Here is a 24,109-nt window from a genome sequence, read left to right as displayed (position 1 = left end):
AAAGAAGAGACGAGAGAAAAGCAAAGAGCTAATGGAGAAAATAGCAAATAGTCAACGGACAAAGAGCCCTAATGAAATCAAAGAAAGGCTAGCAGTAAGTAGTTGGACATTCTTATCAATGGAGAAAAGATTGAAGTTGTCAAGGACTTCATTCTTCTTGGATCAAGTATCAACACTAGCGGAAGCAGCAGTCAAGAGATCAGACAATGTATTGCATTGGGCAAATCTGCTGCACAGGAACTTTTTAAAGTGTTGAAGAGCAGAGATGTCAGCTTGAGGACTACGGTGCACCTGACCCAAGCCATGGTATTTTCAATAACCTCATATGGATGCGAAAGCTGGACAGTGAATAAGGAAGATCGTAGAAGAATTGATGCCTCTGAGTTGTGGTGTTGGAGGAGAATACTGAAAGTGCCATGGACTGCCAAAAGAACCAATAGATCTATTTTGGAAGAAGTGCAGCCAGAGTGCATCTTGGAGGCCAGGATGGCTAAACTTCGTCTCTCATACTTTCAACATATTGTCCTGAGGGAGCAGTCACTGGAGAAGGATATCGGACATTGTTTCGTTCTGCTGTGCATGGGGTCGCTATGAGTCGGTTCTGACTCGATGGCACCTGACAACAACAACAACAATCTATACATATATTACTTAAGTCTATCCTTATTACAGTCCTTTGAGGGAGGTTATCTTAAAATAGAAACACTGAGCAGTGAAGTAATTTTGTTTAAATCACATAACACTAGGGAAGGAGATGGGGTGGGCATTCAAACTATCTGGCTCTACAGTCTACACTTTTAGCCACAGTTTTATAAACCTCGCAAAAGCTGATTAAAAATATATATGTAGGCAAGAAGGGGAGGAGAGGAGATCAACATTTTTGGAGTTGATTATAGATGATGTCAAGTCCAAAATATGACCTTGATGTGGAATGCTGAGTTTCAGTACAAAGGATCATCAGAGATGGTCTTAAAGAATTCTGAGACTAGGGTGTTGGAAAGGCATCTTGTGAAAGCTAACATCAATTAGATTATGGTTGAACTTGCTCACTACAGACCTAGGTATTACAGACTAATGCCATTAATGGATGAATAGAGCTTATCAGACACATTTATGTATTGTTATTTATGGACTGTTTGCAGCCTCCACTAGGTTGCTGGCTTTTTTTTTTTTTTTTTTTAACTTTTTATTGTGAATTGAGTGAAAGTTAACAGACAGGATCATCAACTTCACTTTTAACCAATCCTGTGTTTTGTTTCATCTCAATGATTACATACATCCCCTCCCCCTGCATCAACAGTTATCCTGCTTCCTCCCCCTGGCTTCCCTTTTACTTCTTACTTTCACAGATGACTAAAGCAAAAATATTTAATATACATATATAAAACAAACCATATATATTCATTTAAATGTTCAAAGGACACATTTTGCAGTCCAACCTCCTGCCCTCGGGCACGTAGCCTTTCTCAGTCCATGGGCCTAGAGTCCGCAGGCACTCTCTTCATGACATCTCTGCTCTCACCGTTATTCTAGGTAGGACCTCACACTCTACTCATGCTCTTCCTTCTTGATTGTCCTAGATTGCTGACTTTTTGAAGCCAGTGACTGAATCAGTTGGTATTAAATTATATTTCTTGCTCTGTTACAGGACCTGGTGTGTGATTTAATATTTGGTGAATTACTAAATACATACAAATATGAATTAACTGAAATGAACCTTCATTTTCCTGTACCTTCATTAGGCAACTGATAATTTTTGTAACTTCTTAATTTATTTGTTTCCCACAGGAAGGCCCATAACAGTGGTGAAGACTCAGATTTAAAGCAAAGGAGGAGGTAAATAAACAAAAATTGAGGGTAGACAGGGAGAAATAAAAGAATGAACACGTTAGTAGTACTCCTATTCTTCACTTACTCTCTCATTATCTCATGTTTCACGTTTATGACAATACTGAAAATTCTACTAACTATTTTGCTCATTAAAGGATATAAGTCTGGCAGTAAAGAACACTGAGGTGAAAGGACAGTGTAACTCTGACTTTGATGTTGTTGTTATTGTGTGCCGTGGGGTCAGTTCCGACTCATAGCGACCCTATACAGGGTTTCTAAGGCTGTAAATCTCAACTGGAGGAGAAAGCCTCGTCTTTCTCCTGAGGAACAGCTGGTAGTTTCGAACTGCTGACCCTGAGGTTTGCAGCCTGATTCGTAACCACTATGCTACCAGAGCGCCTTTATGTGTCAGCTTGGCTGGGTCATGATTTTCAGTGGTTTGGCAGTTGTGTAATAATGTAGTCTTTCTCCATTGTGTGATCTGATGTGATCATCCTCCATTTTTGCATACTGCTGATTTTCACTTAACAACCTGATCTTCAGAATCGATCCTTGTCAATAAATGAGGAGTAAGTATACTCAGAATTGAGGCAAGAATGGAGAGCAATTTCGTGGTTATGTGTGTGTGTGTATTTTTTAGGGGGTGTGTGGATAGCGATGGATGTTAAAACATTCTAATTCCACTTCCTCCCCTTTAAACTTTCTTTCAAAAACCAGTTTCGGGCTTCAACAGTTTCTCTGTCTCCCATACTACAGTGTCCTTAGAGATTATAATAACTTTGCTATTCTCTGTTGGAATGGATTCCTGGTGTGGTGCTATAGGATCAGCACTGAACTGTGAACCACAAGGTCAGCAGTTCAAACTCACCAGCTGCTCCTCAGAAACCCTATACAGGGTCATTATGAGTTGGAGCTCACTCGATGGCATTTAACAACAACAATAATGTTCTATTCTAAGTGGCTACTTTTATGATCCTTTGTGGGGACATTTGACTTAATCTGCTTCCACATTTACTTTGCTTTTTCCCTGAGCTGTAAACTTATTAAGGAGATATAAGGTGGACAGGAAGAAGGAAAAAAAACGATTTACATTTGGCTTGCTAATTTTACTGTAAAATTAATTCCAAAGAACTAATATGAACCTTTCTGAAATATTTCATTTGTCATAAATGTGAGTTTTTTTCAGTTGTTCTTCTCACTTTGTCCTCAGATCACGCTCACGCTGCAACACGAGCAGTGGTAGTGAATCAGAAAACTCTAATAGGGAACACCGGAAAAAGCGCAACAGGTAAGGTCTGAACATTATCTGTAGTTACCTGGAGCGCTGAAATCAGAGGCTGCCATAGTGTTAGAAGCTATGTACCCTGTGGGTTTTTCCCCCCATATTTTTCTTGTATTTTTTAAATCTGATTTTCTCACCTGAATATAAAGAGGAAACTGGCACTATTTTGAAGCAAGCACTAGTTTAGGAAACCTCTGCTCTTTGGTCTGAGTTATAAGATGATTAAACAACTTAAAGATCTTTTGTTGTCTTTTAAAAAATGATGATTCTATATTTAGGTACATTGTGCAATGAATTTATTTAAGAAGAGTGAATAATTTAAACTTTATAGAGGGATTTACCCTAGAGTATCTTTTAACATGACATTCCTGTTTTGCCTAACCAAAAATGAGTTTCCTGGGTTCATAGATTCCATAGTTTTAGCCCCATGTTTATGCATAAATAAACATATGTTCATATCAGGCACACACAGATGGTGACTTAGTTATCTAGTGCAGTTATAATATCACAACATCACAAGTGAGTAAATTTTAAATACAGACATTTATGTTCACAATTGAATTTGGGAGTTTATAAGTCAAACTCAGGCTGCCATATCTAGGAGGGAAGGATTTCTCTCTATGTCAACTATGTTGAAAGAGTCTTGCTGTTCCCAGCATCCTATGGAGATGTCTAATGTGTCTTGGCCTCAATCTTTTCTTGTGTGTAGGAAATTCTTGCCACAGGGACTAGGTCTAAAGGACCTCTTCTTCGGGCCTTTCTTTCATGATAGTAGTTCCCTCCTATTTCTGCTGACTTGTTTAATCTCTTTTATGTCTTAAATGAGATTGACACAAAATACAACCTAATCCTGCAGATTGCATCCTGCTTCATTAATGTAATTTCTTCTAATTTTACTTCATTAAGGAGCTCTGGTAGCATAATGGTTACAAATCGGGCTGCGAACCACAAGGTCAGCAGTTTGAAACTAACGGCTGTTCCATAGGAGAAAGATGAGGCTTTCTGCTCCCGTAAAGATTTATAGCCTCGGAAACTGTACAGGGTCGCTATGAGCCGACTCTGTGGCACACCATCACCATCATCATCAATCTTGCTTCATTAACATCATTGAGATTGGAGTTTACAGCACATAGGATAAATACATCAGATCACAAAATGGAGGACAATTACATAATGCTAAGTATCTTATCTAGAAACATACTAGATAGGTATGATACCTAACTTCTTCAATCTGAAATGATCAAACATGCAATGAAAATGTATTGGTACTTACTGGTGATTGGAATGCTAAGTTTGTAAACAAAGAGTAAGGCTCAGTAGTTGAAAAATATGACCTTAGTTATAGAAATGATGCTGGAGACCACATGATAGAATTTTGTAAGACCAATGACTTCTTCATTGCAAATACCATTTTTAAACAACATAAAAAATGATTATACTCATAGGCATCACCAGACAGAATACACAGAAATCAAATTAACTACAGCTATAGAGAGACAGTAGAAAATATCCATATCATCAGCCAAAACCAGGCCACAGGCAGGTTGTGGAACAGACCATCAATTTCACTTATGTAAATTCAGGCTGAAGCTAAAGAAAATTAAAAGAAGTCCATAAGAGACAAAATATGACCTTGAACATACCCCACCTGAATTTAGTGATCATCTCAAGAACAGATTTGATGCATTAGACAGTAAAAACTGAAGACTAGAAGAGTTGTGGGATGACATCAAGAACATCATACAGGAAGAAAGCAAAAGGTCATTAAGAAGATAAGAAAGAAGGAAAAGACCAAAATGGATGTCAGAAGAAACTCTGAAACTTGTACTCCAAAATAGAGACGCTAAAGCAAATGGAAGAAATGAAGAGGTAGAAAAGCTGAATAGAAAATTTCAAAAGGCAACTCTAGAAGACAAAGTCAAATATTATAACGAAATGTGCAAAGAAACCAAAAGAGAAAAATATACTTAAGTGTTTTACAAGCTGGTCCTGCACCAACCTTACAATTGTTGCTGTGCTTGAACCCATTGCTGCTGCCACTTGCCAGTACATATCATCGGGCTTCTTCCTTTTTTTTTTTTTATACTGACTCTCCAGTTTACCAAACATTATGTCCTTCTCCAGGGTCCGGTCCCTCCTGATAACATGTCCAAGAATGAGAGACGAAGTCTGGCCATCCTGACTTCTAAGGTGCATTCTGGCTGTACTTCTTCCAACACAGTTTTATTTGTCTTTTGGCAGTCCATGGTACTTTTAATAGTCTCCTCCAACACCATAACTCAAACGCATCAGTTCTTCTACAGTCTTCCTTATTCACGTCCACCTTTTACATGCATATGAAGTTATTGAAAATACCATGGCTTGGGTCAGGCACACCTTAGTCCTCAAACTCTGACATCTTTGTTCTTAAACACTTCAGAGAGGTTTTGTGCAGCAGATTTGCCTACGGCAATTCGTCATTTAGTTTCTTGACTGCTGCTTCCATGAGTGTTGATGGTTGAGCCAAGTAAAATGAAGTCTTGGACAACTTCTATATTTTCTTGTTTTATCTTGATGTTGTTTATTGGTCCAGTGGTGAGGATTTTTGTTTTCTTTACATTGAGATGCAACCCATACCTAAAGCTGTGGTTTTTGATCTTCATCAATAAGTATTTTAAGTCCTCTTCGCTTTCAGCCAGCAAAGTTGTATCATCTGCCTATCTCAGGGTGTTAATGAGTCATTCTCCAACCCTGATGCCACATTTTACTTCATATAATCCATCTTCTTGAACTATTTGCTCAGCATACAGATTGAATAAGTACAATGAAAGAATACAACTGGCACACACCTTTCTTAATTTTAAACTATTCAGTGCCCCTTGTTTTGTTCTTCTTGAACTGTGTTGTTGTTGTTAAGTGCCATCAAGTTGGTTCCAACTGATAGCAACCTGATATAGGGTTTCTGAGGAGCGGCTGGTAAGCTCAAACCACCAACCCTGTGGTTCAAACTGACCTTGCAGTCCAATGCATTAACCCATAGCTCCATACCAGGACTCTGGGTGTTACTGGTTGTTGTTGTTGTTAAGTGCTGTTGAGTTGGTTCTGACCCATAGCAACCCTATATAGGGTTTCCAAGGAGCAGCTGGTGAGCTTGAACCGCCGACCAGGCATTTCAAACTGACTTTGCAGTCCAGCTCATTAACCCACAGTGCCACACCAGGACTCTGGGTGTTATTGGTAGGTGCCATCAATTCTGTTGTAACTCATACAACAGAATATAATACTGCTTGGTCCTGTGCCATTCTCAGAGTTGTTTCTATATCTGAGCCTATTGTTGCAGCCAGTTTGTTGATCCATTTCATTGAAAGTTGTCTTCTTTTTTGCTGTTGCTCTGCTTTACCAAGCAGAATATCCTTCTCTAAGGGTTAGCCCTCCTAAAGTCATGTCCAATGTATGTGAGACAAAGTTTCACCATCCTCACTTCTAAGAACTAAGAAGCATGTTAGTTGATTTTCTTTTTCTTTCATGTTAGTTCATAGGGGGAGTTAGCAGGGTACAATTCAGGATCCAAATATAGTCCATTACTCCTGGAGTCCCTCTTCTCTCTTGTGCTCATGGGCATGCCTCTTTCTGACATGCTTCGGCCTTCAGCCACATGGTCCTATGGCCTCTACCCTACTTGGGCAAGTTTACAAAGCTCCTTTAGTACTGCTCATAAATGCCCAAATGGTACCCCATTCTGCAAGTGAATCACCTGCCTGAAGGCACTCAACTTCATTTGCTCTGTGGGCCAAGAAGCCCACCCCTCCCACTTTCTCATGTTCTTGGTGTTCCTGCCCAGGCTGTTGCCTGTTTGCCACCTTTCTGCTGCCAGTTCTCTGATGTCACTGCTCTCTGTCTCCTGGATTAAAGAGGTTCACAGTGGCGCTCTCAGGGTGTAGCAAACACAATCCACTCCTGGCTCCTCTCTCTTGATGGTTGTGAGAGCCCCTTTCTGGTTGTCCTTTTTTCCAACAGAGATGTGTTTGTTCATGCAGCTCATGGTATATTCAATATTCTTTGCCAACATGGTGAGCATGGATGGTATTTGAAATATTGGGGGCATAGCTTCCAGCATCACAGCAACACACCAGCCACCATAGTGTGACAAACAGACAGATGGGTGGTGGAATATTGTTATAAGATAATATAAGTTGCTTATTCTAGATTCTAAAGAGTCTGTCTCAGGTGTGTAGCAAAGAGGGGACAAATGAGGAAATATGCTTTCTAATTCCCATCAATGAACTCTCCTCAGTTCTAGTGCAGCAAATGACAATGTGCAGAGAAATATGGTACAGACACACCACACTACTTCTGGGAGCCGTTTACCCACTGTGATAATCCTTCCATCCCATTATTTGCCTTTAAAAATTTTCCAGAAATGACTCATTCCACATTTAAATGCTTTGCCCTGAACGTTTTAACAGCATACCTGTTAATGGCCTCACTGTGCCTTCTGTTTGTGATGAAGGATGGTCTCCTGATGTCTGACTTCCTACAGGTGCAAAAGGCTCCTTTTGGGGAGAGGAAAATGAATCTTTGACCTCATGTGTCCTTCATTATCTCTGCTGACAGTGTGACCCAGCCGAGCTCTCTGCACCGTCCTTTGTGCTTTTGCTAAAGGACTCTAGAAACCCATGTTGTTAGTTGGCATCAAGTGAATCTGGTTCAGGAGGCAAACAGAATCTTCTTCATGCTGCTGTTCCACTTCCTGACAATGAGGTCTCTAAATTCAGCCCCAGGATGCTTCCTCACTGATGTAACAAGTACCCACACCCTGGCATATCTGGCTTCTCATCTCCCTTTCTCTCACAGAAGAGGACACTGTATCCTAGAGAGAGGGCCAGCCACTGGTTAGATTTACTTTTCCAAACTTGTCTTAAAGCCTATGATTTGTCCAGTGTAACTAAAACAGAATTCATTTTATTTTCTCGGAAATGTGTGTGGTCTTTGGGATGCTGTTCCCTTTGCCACTCCTTCTTTTTGGATTTTTTTGTTATTGTTAACATAAAGGAAGTCTTTCTTGTAAGGTTTGAGGCCACTCTCTGGGGATATTGTTTTGTTTTTTTGTCTTTTAGCAAAGTCTTCCCATTAGAGCTTAAGCTGCTTTGCCGTTTCCATGGATAGCAATGTAAACATTGCTTCTTTTGTGTGAAGAGAAACAAAAGTTAATGAAACAATGTTTAGGAAATAGCTTTGTCCAAAGCAGTAGCAGTAGTTTAAAAAATAATAATAATAATAAATCATAATCCATGCCAATTTTGGAAGACTAATATTAGAAACAAGGATTGTTGTTTTGTTTAGTTTCAGTTTTAGAAAGTTATAAATGTAAGTAAGCATCCCCTCTTTCACCTTTGGGTCCTGAGCTAACCAGGCCAGCTGTCTGAGGGCTCTGTAGTTAGTGCCATTCCATATGTGTTTCCTAGAATACCAGAGGGCATCACTTCCCTTTAAGGAGTTCTGCACTGCCTTTGTATTTGGGTTTATTTCCTAATCTGGGTGGGTATCCTATAGTTTTGAGGGTTTTGAAGTTTAAGAAGATAATATTTGCTCCCCTATTTTTACAACCAGCTCAAAGTTGAAGTCCAGTTTTTTGGTCATACTATCTAGGAAGAAAAAGTCCTTATTTCCCCATTTCTACACATATATGTTCTTTTCTCTCTATTCTCTTGTCTTCCTTTTCAGTCTTTGTTTTGTTGTTATTAAGTATCATTTGTCAGTTCTGACTCAGAGATCCTGAATAGGGTTTCCAAGAAGTGGCTGGTGGGTTTGAACTGCCAATCTTGTGGTTAGCAGTCCAGTGCTTATTTATGTGCCACATCAGGACTCCTTAAGTATGCCTACTCTTTATATTTTTCTTTCATTTTTTTCCAACCTTTTCTTCATTTTGTTTTTATTCTTTCATTTTCTGCATAGGAGTCAATGAATGGTGTGTGTAATAAATTGGGGATAATAACAACAAGTATTATATTTTATTGAATAAATTGCTGCAAATATCAAACGAAGTGAAAGTACTCGGGGAAATGTTGTTGTTATGTGTCGTGGAGTCGGTTCCTTTTACAGCGTTTCCGAGGCTGTAAATCTTTACAGGAGCAGAAAGCCTCATGTTTCTCCCACGGAGCAGCTGGTAGTTTCGAACTGCTGACCTTGCAGTTCACAGCCCGATTCGTAACCACTACGCTAGCAGAGCTCCTTGTATAGAGCCATACAACTCTATACCCAATTTTGGAGTTGCTGAGTCTTTTTCACCATTTTCCAAGCCTTTTTTTTTTTAAGTCCTATATTCCATTATTTTTCTTTCATAACCTTACATATGGAGTCCTGGTGTGGCATGGCAGGATAATGCACTGGACTGCAAGATCGGGTTGAGCCCCAGGGTCATAGTTCAAACAGACCAACTGCTCCTCAGAAAACCCTATACAGGGTCACTATGAGTCAAACCGACTCAATGGCACTTAACAACACCAACCTCATACATTAGGTTATTTTTACAGCAGGCATTCTTATCCTCTGACTTCTTGGTAGGTTGCAGAGGTCTGATAATTCCATTGTTGTTGTTGTTATTGTTAAGTGTCGTCTAGTTGACTCCAACTCATAGTGAGCCTTTATAGGGTTTACAAGGAGTGGCTGGTGAGTCTAAACCACCAAACTTGTGGTTCAAACTGACCTTGTGGTCTAGTGCTTTGTTGTTGTTAAGTGCTGTTGAGTCAATTCCGACCCATAGCAACCCTGTATAGAGTTTCTGAAGAGCAGTTGGTGAGCTTGAACCGCCAACCTTGAAGTTCAAACGGCTTTGCAGTCTGGTGCATTAACCCACAGCGCCACACTAGGGTTTTACTGGTATGTAAAATTGTTTGTATGTTTCCAAGCCTATACTTTTCTGGAGATTGGATCTGTAGCTTTTATCAGATTCTAAGAGGGTTCTGTACCCTCCTTCCCATTGTTGTTGAGTTGATTCTGACTCTTATCGACCCTTAGGAAAGAATAGAAATGCCCCATGAGGTTTCCAAGTAGACAGCTGTACTTTGTCCTGTAGGGTCACTATGAGCTGGAATTGATGCTACAGTAATGAATTTAGTCATTATGAGAAAAAATGATCACATCTTTCTCCTGAGGAGCTACTGGTGAGTTCCAACCGTCAGTCTTTCGGTTAGCTGCCATTTGTATAACTAATGTACTCCCAGGGCTCCTAGGCCTTCTAAATGACCCCCCAAAGCGATGAGGTCTTCATTAAGATCTAAATAGTGAGAGATAGGTTGGTACTGGGAACTGATATCGGTGTTTCAATTCACTGGTAGGATTAAAAGCTAAATTGCTTACCATTTCTTTAACGATGGTACCATTTCTTTCTTATACTGATTTGTGAAATAATTGACTCAATTAAATTCATCAAATTAAGAACTACTGAGTACAAAGTTCCGTAATTTTAATGGTCTAAATTTCTACTAGTTTGGATTCTGAATCTAGTACCTAAGATAGGAGTCCTGGTGTGATGCTGTTGGATAAGCACTGGACTACTAATCACGAGGTCAGTGGTTCAAACACACCAACAGCTCATAAGCCCTATACAGTGTCACTATAAGTTGGAAATAACTCAATGGCACTTAACAGTGACAACAGTCTCAAGTAGGAACTAGACAGACATTTCATCACTATAGGTTGAGTCCACGGGCCATGTCCTGAACTTGCCCAGGATGTATGTTGAAGGAGGACCCAGGAAGTAGACTTACTAGAGTAAAATATTTCATGAACCAGCTTTCCCTGAAAGTGCTTTGAGTTTGAAAACACACCTTTACATTCAGAGAAATCTGGCTGCAAAATACTCTTTTGTGCTATTGAATGGAAATCAGCAGCCCTTTGAGCATTCAGTGGGGAGAATCTGTGGATTACTAAATCATTAGCTTTGATGTGCTGCTAAGCTCTTAGGTTTTTGAAGTGGAAGATTCGGGGGCAAGGAATGGGGGGGGGAGGCTTGGAGTCACAAAGAAGTAGTCTGGTGTTTTTTGAAGAAGAGTAAAAGTGGAAGTAACTCTAGATAAAAAGAATAAGAGAAACTAGGAAAGAGCAGGAATAAAGTAAATTGGCAACAGGGGACCATTTAAATCTTTCCCTAATTTTATTTTGCGATGTTAGTATCCTAAACCACTCGGATTATGTATGCAGAGCAGTGTTTGTAGTAGAACAGGGTACAGAATTAGGGAGCTGACATTATGAATCTGGTCCTGTTTTGAAGAGCTCTGTGGCTGTGAGCAGGTTACTTGACTGTCAGAAGCTCCGTTTTCTCATGTACAAAGTGGACTAATACCTGCCTTGTCTTCCTCATAAGAGGTTTGTAAAGATCCCGAAGATAATGGATGTGCTTTGAAAAGTTTAAAGGGCAGATACTATTAGACTAATGAATATACTGAGCACTACTCAGTATTCTCTGAAATCCCTGGACAGCGAAGGCGGGCGGGGTGCAATTCCCTTTAGAAAAATAGTGTTTCTAACATGAATTTGTTCTGCCACAAATGTTGTGGTGGTTTCTTCCAGTTTTTTTAAGTCTTATAGAATCTACTATCCTAATATAACATATTAAGATAGTAGTTTTGAATACTTTAGTCCTGTTCTGCAGATCTTTTAATGTTCCTTTTTGGAAAAATGAAGAAACTTGTCTTCTGTAGCAGAAATTAAAAATAGATAAATAAAATAAAAACTGTCTTCTGCAACTAACGGGATGATACATTTGGGTAGGACCAATCAAGATCATGGTGTTGGTAGGATTTTGTTGTTGTTAGAGTTGTACAAGGTGGTTCAGTAGTCGAATTCTCACCTTCAATGTAAACTCGGTGATTTGAGTTATACTGCCAGCCAGTGTACCTCATGTGCAGCCACCACCTGCCTGTCAGTAGAGGTTTGCATGTTACAATGACAGTTCAAACTCACCATCCACTTCTTGGAAACCCTATACAGGGTTTCTATGGGTCAGAACTAACTCATTGGCACTGAAGAACTGCAACATGATGGAATCAGGTTTTAGCAGGGCTACCAGACAAGACAGACTAGGAAGAAAGCCCTAACAATCTGTCTACCCTTTCCCTGCCTAAATCACCCAGGGAAAACCTTAGGGATCATAATATGATGTAATCCTATAGTGCATGGGGTCACAATTAGTTGGCCACCAACTCCGTGGTAGCCAACAACAACAATAAGAGTAGCACAGAATAATTTTATTTTCCTTTATATCATAGAAGGCTAAGGCGCTGGACTGCAAAGTCAGTTTGAACCACGAGGTCAGTGGTTCAAGCTCACCAGTCACTCCTCAGAAACCCTATACAGGGTCGCTATGAGTCGGAACCGACTCTCTGGCAGTTAACAACAACAACAACAACAACAACATATCATAGAAGGAGTCCTGGTGTGGCGCTGTGGGATAAAGCACTGGGCCGCAAGGTTGGTTTGAACCACAAGGTCTGCCATTCAAATTCACCAGTCGCTCCTTGGAAACCCTGTACAGGGTCGCTATGAGTCAGAAATGACTTGACGGCACTTAATAACAAGTATCATAGAAAAGTGTGTTTTGTTAGCAAACTTAAACCAGTAGGGATTTCTCCCACATAAGTTACCTGCTTCTTTCCAAGCATTCCCTACTGCTTTGACTTGCATTAGGGGCTGAAACAAGATAAAATAGTGGATATGAAAAGGGCAGTTCATATAGAACCAGTGGCAACAATGTTCACTGTGCTACAAGTTCATGTTCTGATTCTTACTTTAACAGGACATGCCTGAGTTTAGATGTTTGGTAAGGATGATTTAGAATATCCAGAGTGTAATCATATTTGACAGAGAAGACTGTGGAGTAGCAAAGCTTAACAACTGAGGGATTCTGTAAGATTACTGAAATGAGAACAAAATGAAGGTAAAAAAATTATGAAAATAGAGGAGGGCTTGAAAAGAAAATTGCAGTAAAGGTAGCTCATTTTACTAGAGGCTGCATAAGGAATAAGTGGAAGAGACAGAAACACCTTTAAGAGCAAATGAGAATAATTTATTGATGGTGGGAGAAGGTGGGGAAAACAAATGAACATTTTGCTTGTTAGTCTTAAGGGAGAATGTTGACAGATGCCTGGAACCAACATAAATTTCCCCAGGGAAGAAAAACTATTGGAAAAAGAAAAACAGAAGAAGATTGCTTTATAGCAGGTGATCCAGAAATGAGTGCAATCAATGAGAAACACAAGTTCACAATCAGCTGGGACCTACAGATTTAATTTTAGCAATGGAGTGACTATAGGAAGCATTTGTCTGGAATATTGTGATATAGCTGAAGAATAGCAGTTTCTTCAGTGCGTCTGATTTGGAAATAAAGCATAAGTAGAGAACGAGAGTTGTAGAGCTAGAAAAGATCTTTGCAGTAATTTATAGATACAGAAACTGAAACCTGACCCAAAAAGGTAAGCAATTTTCTAAGGTCTCCAAGTGGGATAATGGCAGAGCTGAGACTACATAGAGCTCAGAAGCAATGTGTATTGCTCATATCATCTTAAAAACTTCATTATACGTTTGCTTCGTAGGACTTCTCAGTTCCGTATGAAACATGGTTTTTTCCTTCAGTGAATGAGAAACATAAAGAAATTGAGAATTGATGTAAAGGAAGGGTCATTAGGAACCCACAGAACTTGTGAGAGAATTTTTTTTTTTTTTTGATACTCTGAAGAATTTTGCAGAGAAGCAGAACAGCCCTGTAATTGGGAAGACACAGGAAAGAAGAGACTAGGAGTAGTCATTATCTTCATTATTGTTATCAAATGATTATATGGCATCTCATCTTCAAAACCTTTTGTAAATTTTAAGCTGTCAATTGCAGTTAAAATCTAAATTGCATGGGTAGTCTGGAAAAGTGGACCATTGGAGTTTGGTAAGACACAGAGGAAATACATTTGCACTGTCCTATTCTGAAACATTGTTGGAATAAGCTCTGTTCTACAGCAATTTCTCCCTTTATACATTAATTTAAAACAAAAGCTTTGTTATGATGAACTTCCTACTTCAGCTACTGACTCTCCTTAGTTGTAGACGGAGAAATAGACAACCTATAGTTAATACAGGTGCACTGAATCAGGAAATAGGGAAAAGAAACATTTACCATTTCTGAGGTTCACCTTTACATATGAAAGGAGCTCTGATGGTGTCCTGGGTTAAGCAATGGGTTGTAATGTAAGGTTGGCAGTTCAAACTCACCAGTAGCTCCTTGGGAGAAAAAAATGAAAGTTGAGGCTCGTGTAGAGAAACGCTAAGGTGCAGCTAGTTTTACTCTGACCTGTTGGGTTGCTGTGACTCATAATCAACTTGATAGTAGTGGGTTGTTGTTGTTGTTGTTAAATGTCATTGAGTCAGTTCATAGAGACCCTGTATGGGATTTCTGCGGAGTGGCCCATTTTGGCTTTTAAAGAGTATGTTGTTGGATAAGTACTGGACTGTTAACCACAAGGTTGGCAATTTAAACCCACCAGCCAATCCTCAGAAACCCTATACAGGGTCACATTGAGTTGGAACCAACTTGACGACACTTAACAACAACATGTCAGTTTAATGCTTGTAATTTTGTATTCTTCATATTATAAATCCTCACTCACATCAAAATTAAAATGTAATAGGAAAACCAAGAGCAAAACACAACAAAAACCAACACTTTTATGTCCTACATCCAAGAATAAATTGAGATTTAGAAAGTAGAATCATATAGGAAATACTTCATTGTCATTTAAAGATTTTTAATGTCTTAATTTACCCATTCATAAATAAAATAGGTGAGCCCTGCCTCTGAAGGTTTGAGTGTTACAATACTTTTGCTTCCAAGGTGTAAGGAGTTTTCCTTTCCTAGGAGCACCAGGGTTTTCAGGAGTATTTCAGCAATGGAAGAAATGACACTTTCATGCTTGTAATGAGGGATCATTAACTGGCAGCCTTTTGTAAGGGTGTAATTCCAAACTTCATTACAGACGAAGGCTATCATGCCACCCATTACTCAGGAAAATGCTTCTGTTGTGACTCTCCAGTGAGCCTTTCATTTTTAATGCACCTGTTAGAATATTCATGAAACAGTATCACCAGCAGAGGGCATCTGTCTTTGAGACAAGAAACCACAATGATACTGACTAAAAGGGTTTCACTGCAGGCAGCAGCTCCTCACTTTTGACTTTTCAGTTAAAAAAATAAGTTATTGCTGTGTTCCACAGTCTGAAATCCTTTCCGATTTAGTCCTTATAACTAGCAAGGTATAACAAATATGTGTGCTTGTGTCTCAGGTGTTTTAAATTTTAATATGAGACTAAAATTCAAATACAAAGTAACCAGCTAAATTCAACAAAGAAAATGAACATATACTAGCTGTGTTTCCTTTGACAAGTCTACTTTTTAGGAGAAGTATGGGCTGCGAACCTTAAGGTCAGCAGTTCGAAACTACCAGCCGCTCTGCGGGAGAAAGATGAGGCTTTCTACTCCCGTAAAGATTTACACCCTTGGAAACCCTGTACAGGGTCGCTATGTGTCGGAACCGACTCGACGGCACTTAACAACAACAAATGTGTTTGTATAAGTTGGGCCTCAGTCTTGGCAGTAGATGTGATCTTTTAGAAATATTGAAAGGTTCTGGCTTCCTGATAAAAAAAAGTGAGTGTTGCAAAACTTTGCTTTTCTAATGAACTGTTCAGTTCACAATGGAAGTTGTAATCTAAAAGACAAAAATGCTCAGTTAAGATGCCTGTTTTTTTTGTGTGTAACTTAGCCCTGTCAGTACCAGGTATAGGATCCTATGGGAGGGTAAGACCTTACTTTGCCAGACTGGTGCCTTCCCATTGACTGACTGTCTCTTCATAACCCTGGGTCACTCAATCATTTAGTACTGGGAGTACAAAATCAGCCCTATCAGCAGGCCTTGGGGGCCTATTGACTATTGCATGATCCACAAAATGATTGGTAGTTCTAGCCATGAAGAATTGTGTATGTGTGCTTACATTTTATACACGCATATACATACAAGGGGGCTTCAGAAAATTTGTGAAAATTTTCTGTTATCATTCAGTTCCATTTTTCCACAGACTTTTTGATGTCCCCTTATATGTATTCTGAGTGTGCTGCAAACATATACATATAAGGTGGCTTCTAAAAATTCTTGGAAAATGTATTGGATAATGGAATGTTTCCTTGAACTTTTATTTCAAACCTTTAATAGCATGAAGATTTACAGAGTAGATCATCAGTTGTTTTGGTGTTTTTTGTTTTTTTGGTATGAATTGAGTGAACATCATTAGCTTTACATTCAACAAATCATACACTTTGTTTCATCTCAATGATTACAAACCCTTACATGTACCAACCATTACCTACTTTCTCCCTATGGTTCCTAGTTACATTCCACCTACCTTCCTATCCCTCCTCAGTGTTGGTCTTAGGTATATGTTGCCCTTTTGATTTTGAATGAATGGCCATTCCATGGTGAGCATACCTTGCTAATATTGTTGCCCTACCAGCACATCCCTATTAAGTGTATCTATTGCTTGGCTGAAAATTAGGCTAAAGGGGTGAGTTCCTTTCCAGACCTGTAGGGTGATCAAGGGTCATAGTCACAGGTTCTTCTGATCTGTTTCTGACCAATAAACCCAGTCTTTATTATTATTATTATTATGAAATATTTTTGAGTCTTGTTCCATATTTTCTGCCACTTTATCCAGGATCCTGTAATGTGATCCTTTCCAGGGCAGTTGGTAGTGGTAACTGGGTGCCCTCTAGTACTTCTGGTCTCAGAGTCATGAAGATCATCAGTTTTACTTTTAACAAATCATACATTTTGCTTCATCTCAATAATTATAATCTTTTCAGTATAACATCACATCCCACTTCTTCCTTGTGTTTCTTGTTTTCAGTCCTCCGTCCTTCACCACCCTTTTGAATTTTGCCTTAGGTAAATGCTGCCTTTTTGATCTTGAACAGTTGACCATTCTGTGGTGTGCATACCCCACTAGTGCTGTTGCCCCTAATATACCTTTCTTTTGCTTAGCTGAAAATTGAGATACGGGGGTGAGTTCAGTTCCAGACCTGAAGGGTGACCAAAGGTCATAGTCTTGGGGTTCCACCAGTCTCTATCTGACCAGTAAACCTGGTATTTTTTTATGGTTTTGCATTTGGTTCCACATTTTCTCCAACTTTATCCAGAAACTTCTAATGTGGTCACTTTCAGAACATTTGGCAGTGGTATCTGGGCACATTTTATCTAGTTCTTCTGGTGGCCTCAGGATGGTTCCATGATCTTTTTGAAGCCCCTTCATATGAGTGCTTCTATATATACATGTCGTGCTGCCAACCTCAGGGTCAGCAGTTCAAAACTACCAGCGGTTCCACGGGAGAAAGATGAGGCGTTCTGCTTCCATAAAGATTTACAGCCTCAGAAACCCTGTGCAGGGTCAATATGAGTCGGAACCGACTCCACAGTACTTAACAACAACAACAAATATATACATGTACATATGTGTATGCATGCACGTATATATATGTGTTGGAGAAAGATGAAGCTTTGTACTCCCATGAAGATTTAAAGCCTCAGAAACCCTATCCAGGGTCATTATGAGTCAGAACTGACTCAGTGGCACTTAACAACAACATGGATATATGTAATTGTCAAAAGAGTTCTTTTTTAGAGAATGATTAAGAATTATCACTTTAGATAGTCTACCTTCTCATATTTTTCTTCAGATATTTTTAATATTACAGCCTGTAGCAATATATATTCAATTTTAACTTCCTCTGTACATGTCAGGAGAGGCGGGGAGAATCTTCTTAAATCTATGAGAACTATCATGATTATATCCTATTAAAGTGTAGGCTTTATTGAGGAAATATACACCGTTCAAAAGCTTGCTGAGTGTCGGAGAATTTCAAACTAACACAATTTCCCTTTCATCTATGGAGATTAAAATATTTTCTCACTACTCTTTTCAACTTGAACTTGCTTAACATTATCTCCATTTTAGCTATATGTGAAATGATTTTTTTTTTTCAGCCATCCGCATATTTGTATTTGTAAGCAATTCTAGACATGCACCCCACAGCCTATACTAAGTGGCTTGCCTTGGTAGCGTTTTGTTGTTGGGTGTCATCGTGTCAATTCCAACTCATAACGACCCTATGTTATTGTTGTTAAGTGTCTTCAAGCCAGTTTCGACGCCTAGCGACCCTTCTAGGGTTTCCAAGAAGCAGCTGGTGGGTTTGAACTGCCACCGATCCTGTGCTTCAGAGTCCACATTCTTGTTGTTGTTTAGTGCCGTTGAGTCAGTTCCGACCCATAGCGACCCTGGACAGGGTTTCCAAGGGTGTAAATCTTTACAGGAGTAGAAAGCCTCATCTTTGTCCCACGGAGCAGCTGGTAGTTTCGAACCGCTGACCTTAAGGTTCGCAGCCCGATTCATAACCACTACGTCCACATAAGATAGAGCAAAACTGTCTCCAGAAGGTTTTCTAAGCTGTAATCTGTCTGAGAGCTGATTGCTAGATCTTTTCTCCCATGGAGCCACTGGTGGGTTCAAACCATGTGGACGTTTTGGGTAGCAGCTCAGCACTATCACCAGTGCACCACCAGGATTCACTTAAGCCCATGTAGTGTCTTAAATTCAGAATTAATGCCAATACTTAAAAGATTAGAAAGATTCACTTAAAATAATAGATTCCTAGATTATTTTTTTTAAATGAGGATTTCAACACTAGTCCTATCTCTCACATGGCAAATGCCGTGTCCAGTTCCCGCAGTCCCCACCCGGGATTTCGTATTCCCTCATTTGTAATCTCTGCCTGTCCCCTGACAACACTGAGTTTACAGTCTTCAGGCCCTCTTAAACATGTGAGCAACCCTAACCAGCATGGTGTGTGTCTATGCATGTAACTTTGTGTGCCTCTAGTTTTCTATTTAAAAATATGGAAATTATTTCTGGTACCTGTCTTTCATGAAAACTTTGAAAAATTAGTGTGAATTTTTAAGTGTATTTCAAAATAAAATTATATATTGCTATATGGTGGTGGTTATGTGCTGTGGAGTCGATTCCGACTCATAGCGACCCTGTACAGGGTTTCCAAGGCGGTAAACCTTTACGGGAGCAGAAATATAGCACATTCAAAACATAGATTTTGCTTTATGATTTATGCTTGGTTCTATAGCAGACAGCACTAGTTCTTTAATGAAAATTAAAATATTTTAAATGAGTTTTTGTTTGGTACCTGTCTTTTTCGTAGAATTTTTAGAACCAAAGAGAGAAACCTGAAGGTAACTACTGTTGACTTACATACTTTGTTCGTGCATATTATATATTCATATACTTATCTATGTATGGATTTGTTAATCCAGTTAGTACATTCTTAGCTTCAGTGATTACAATAAAAGTGCTTCTTTTTAAATTACTTCTTAAAGCAAGTTAAGAATGAACCTAAAAACAAGGTGCCGGCACGTCATGTGGATGTTAACTTTAGATGAATGGTTTTCTTTTCAGAATAAGGCAGGAGAATGATATGGTTGATTCAGCGCCTCAGTGGGAAGCCGTATTAAGGAGACAAAAGGAAAAAAACCCAGCGGAGCCCAACAACAGGCGATCCCGACACAGATCTCGCTCGTATGTGCTCTTTTTATACCCTGAATCAAAAGTAGTACGAGAATGCTAGGGCAAATTGGACTGTGCCTTTTTCAGGTCTTCTAAAGTGGTTTAATTCATGATTAGCCATGGTTTATTTGTTATACTTACCTTCTTTTGTGTGTGGCATTTATTAATTATATTTGAAGCCCTAGAAGTTAGAACCCAGATAAAACAAAATGTTAGAAAAGCAAGGCTATTAAAATCAGATACAAGTGTATATATGTATTTTTAAACAAAAAGCATTTATTTGTATCATTGTCCTTTGTTCTGGAGTCTGGCTATTGGTAAAATACCTGCTGCTTCTCCCAATTTGAGAGTGCAGAATTCTCTGAAGTTTTGTTCCAGATTAGACCAGATGTGTATATCTTCCAATCAAATTAACATTTGTAAGCAGTAGTCAAGAGAGTGATTCATTACACCCTTGTGTTGGGATTTCCACACTCCTCCTGTTGCTAGGCAATGACATGGGTGAGCACAATTACTCCATAATGGTGAAATTGCCAGTCTCCAAAGTTAATTTTCTTTTGAGCTGATCAAGTTTTTGTTGTTGTTGCCATTTCCTTTACATCTGTTCATCATCCAGATTTAGAGTACTCCATCCTACTCCCTAAAGCATAGCTTTTTGAAGTGAGCTGGGACTAACTCCTGATTCCTTTGTGATCCTGCCATTGCTTGCTTTGCTTGTGGTAAGAGAGATAGATATGTCTGGGTGACACTAGATGAACAGAGAAACTATGAGGTGTAGGTGGGGGGCTCATAAGGAGTGGGACCAAAAGGCTCTAAGATATTTCTGTGAGTGCCCGATCAGGTCAACAGAGACTAGGGGGGACTCTGGAGGACATACCTGCATCTAACACAAGATTTATCAATAGCTGCTACATGGTGTTACACCCTTATAGATTTATTCACTCCTTCAGAATACTTTTGTTCTGGAATTAAAATGGAATTAATTTAATTTTAAGCAAAAGTTAATAAAGATGTTTTTTTCTAAAGGGACCTCATTGAAGTCTCAACTCTGAAGGGATGGAACCTCAAGATTAAATTCATCATACCTTTTTTAATCCCCCATGTGGAATCTTTTTCTATGAGGGACTTGTTGTATACAAGGTTTAGTAGCTTGATATTAAATCTTAAAACAGCATACCATTTTTCTAAAAATATTTTCTCAGTCATTTTAAGTTCAGTTAAATGCCAGTAAGTTTTCTTTGTATTAGAAAAGGAGAAAAGTAAAATAGAATTAGGAAAAATCCTACATATAAATTTTAGAGACGTTAAAAACCATTATTGAAGGTAAAAAGATGGAATGTCATTTATAAATAAAACTGATGGAATAATCCAGAATTGTTAGTAACTATACTTCAAGGAGCTCTGGTAGCTTAGTGGTTACAAATTGGGCTGCAAACCTCAAGGTCAGCAGTTCGAAACTACCAGGTTTCTGCAGGAGAAAGATGAGGCATTCTGCTCCTGTAAAGATATACAGCCTCGGAAACCCTATACAGGGTCACTATGAGTCGAAACTGACTCCATGGCACATATCCACCACCATGCTTCAAGCTTAACAACAGTTATGAGGATGGTACAGGACTAGGCAGTGGTTCGTTTTGTTTTGCATAGGAGCTCTATGAATCGGACCCAACTTGACAACACCTAACAACAATAACAACACACTTCAATTATATTGTGGGCCAAATGTTTATAGATGAGTCTGGGAATTTAAGCATTTCTTTTTTATTGAGTAATCTGAGCATGCTGCGTTTAATAGCATAAGGAATAAACTTTCCTTTTAACTGAGGTAATTTGAAGTAAAATTTACATACAGTAAAATGCTGTCATTTAAATGCCTAATTAATTTTGACATGTATGGTGCTGGTGCTGTAGGATAGATAAGCTCTGGACTGCTAACTGCAAGGTCAGCAGCTCAAACCTACCACTTGCTTCTCAGAAACCCTATATAGGGTCAAGATAAATAGGAACTGCCTCAATGGCACTTAACAACAACAGGATATTCATTGTATCCATCACTCCAAACAAATATAGGATATTGTCATCATACAAAAATTTTCCTCATGCTCCTTTAATTACTTTCATTAAAGTGCTCATTCATTACTTCTGACTTCCATTGCCATAGATTCACTTTTTTTAAATAAATGTTTTATTGTAAATTATGTGATCGTTTACATGGGAGAACATTAGTTTTACAATCATTCTATCGTATATTGTTTCATTGCCATGTTTACAATCCCCTCCATGTATCATCAACCAACCAAAGGGTATACCCTGCAAGCCTGCCCGCCACCCCCACCCCCACCCCCAGTTGTCAGCACACAGCCCCTCTCCCTCTCTGGATCTCAAGTCCCCAGCTCCTCCACCTCTCCACGTCATTGTCTCTGCCTCCATCTCAGGCATCACTGCTTCTCTGGGTAGGGTCCCGCTCTCTACTCTTCTCCATTGATGGTCCTAGGGACCTCTGTTCCTAGACTGAAAAGTTACACAGATTCATTTTTGTCATGTAAATTGATTTATACAATATTTGTTCTTTTAAAGTCAGACTTCTTTCACTGGGCATACTATTGTTGAGGCTTATCCGTGTTATTGTATTTGTCAAATTATTGTATTTGTCAAATTTGTCAAATTATAGTCCATTGTATGAAGATGCCACAGTTTGGTTATCCATTCTTCTCTTGTTAGACATTTGAATTATTCCCATCCTTTGTGTTAAAAGCCAGTACTGACATTCTGTCTATGTGTATCAGTGGACATATGCTATCTTTTCCTATGACTAAATGACATAAGAATAGCAGTAATGCTTTGAATGGAGCAACAATTGTGAGGCTGGCACAGACCCAGCAGCATTTTTGTCTATTCTGCACAGGGTCACTATGAGTCAGTGCCAATTTGATGGCACCTAACAACAACAGGAGCTCTGGTAGCACAGTGGTTATGAATTGGGCTGCGAACCTTAAGGTCAGCAGTTCAAAACTACTAGCTGTTCTGCGGGAGAAAGATGAGGTTTTCTGCTCCTGTAAAGATTTACAGCCTCGGAAACCCTGTGCAGGGTCGCTATGGGTCAGAACTGACTTGATGGCACTTAACAACAACAACAACATAAAGATTTACTGTGTTAGAGGGATGACATGTTTAATTTAATAAGGAATTGACAAACTGATTTCTACAGATGTACCATTTTCCACTCCACGAGCAGTGGAGGACCCCTGGTGGCACACTGGTTAAGCACTCAGCTGCTAGCTGGAAGGTTGGCTATTAACACTACCAGCTGCTCTGCAGGAGAACAATGTAGCAGTCTGCTTCTGTAAAGAGTTCCAGCCTTGGAAACTTCATAGGATAGTCCTACTCAGTCCTATAGGGATGTTACATTCGGAATTGACTCCAGGCCAGTGGGTTTGGTTTTGGTGTAGTAATGTTGGTTTGTCATACTATGGTGGCTTTCGTGTTGCTGTGATGCTGGAAGCAGTACCACTGGTACTTTGAATTACCAGCAGGATCACCCATGGTTGACAGGTTTCAGCAGAGTTTGCAGTTAAAACAGATTAGGAAGAAGGGGAGTTAGACTCCTTCTGAATGTTTGGCTACGCAAAACCTTATGAATAGCAGGGGAACATTGTCAGATATAGTGCTGGAACATTGTGAATAACACCAGAATATTGTCAGATACAGTGCCAGATGATGAACCACTCAGGGTAGAAGGCACTCAAAATCTGATTGGGAAAGAGTTGCTTCCTCACAGTAGAGTTGGCCATGATGACATAAATGGAATATAAAGCTTTTGGGACCTTCATTTGTTGATAGGCACAACTCAAAATGAGGAGAAATAGCTACAAACATCCATTAATAATTGCTGTTGTGAGGTGCTGTTGAGTTGGTTCCAACCCATAGCGACCCTGTATAGGGTTTCCTAAGAGCAGCTGGTGAGCTTGAACCATCGACCCTGCAGTTCAAATGGCTTTGCAGTCTGGTGTATTAATCCACAGCGCCACACCAGGACTCCCTTCCATTAATAATGTTGTTGTTGTTGTTGTGAAGTGCTGTTGAGTCAATTCCAACCCATAGCAACCCTGTATAGGGTTTCCGAGGAGCAGCTGGTAAGCTTGAACCGACAACCTTGCAGTTCAAACGGCTTTGCAGTCTGGCACATTAACCCACAGCACCACACCAGGACTCCATTAATAATAGGAACATGTAATTTAAGTAGTATGGATCTAGGAAAATTGGAAGTTGTCAAAAATGAATTAGAACACATAAGATCCATGTCCTAGGCATCAGTATACTGAAATGGACTGATATTGGCTATTTTAAATCTGATAAA

General features: G+C 39.4%; 1 protein-coding gene across 1 annotated transcript in view; it reads left to right on the top strand.

Moving 5' to 3' along the window:
- The window catches only part of EPB41L4A (erythrocyte membrane protein band 4.1 like 4A), a 376,777-nt gene that overhangs the window by 331,469 nt on the left and 21,199 nt on the right, over positions 1–24,109 (top strand). Inside the window, exons 16-18 of the mRNA XM_006875509.1 lie at positions 1,789–1,836; positions 3,041–3,118; positions 19,645–19,764. Coding sequence (XP_006875571.1) covers positions 1,789–1,836; positions 3,041–3,118; positions 19,645–19,764 — 246 coding nt within the window. The remainder of the gene's footprint in view (positions 1–1,788; positions 1,837–3,040; positions 3,119–19,644; positions 19,765–24,109) is intronic.

The sequence above is a fragment of the Chrysochloris asiatica genome, unplaced genomic scaffold (assembly GCF_000296735.1).
Source record: "Chrysochloris asiatica unplaced genomic scaffold, ChrAsi1.0 scaffold00330, whole genome shotgun sequence".
Lineage (NCBI taxonomy): Eukaryota > Metazoa > Chordata > Mammalia > Afrosoricida > Chrysochloridae > Chrysochloris > Chrysochloris asiatica.
This window is presented reverse-complemented; position numbering and strand designations above follow the sequence as displayed.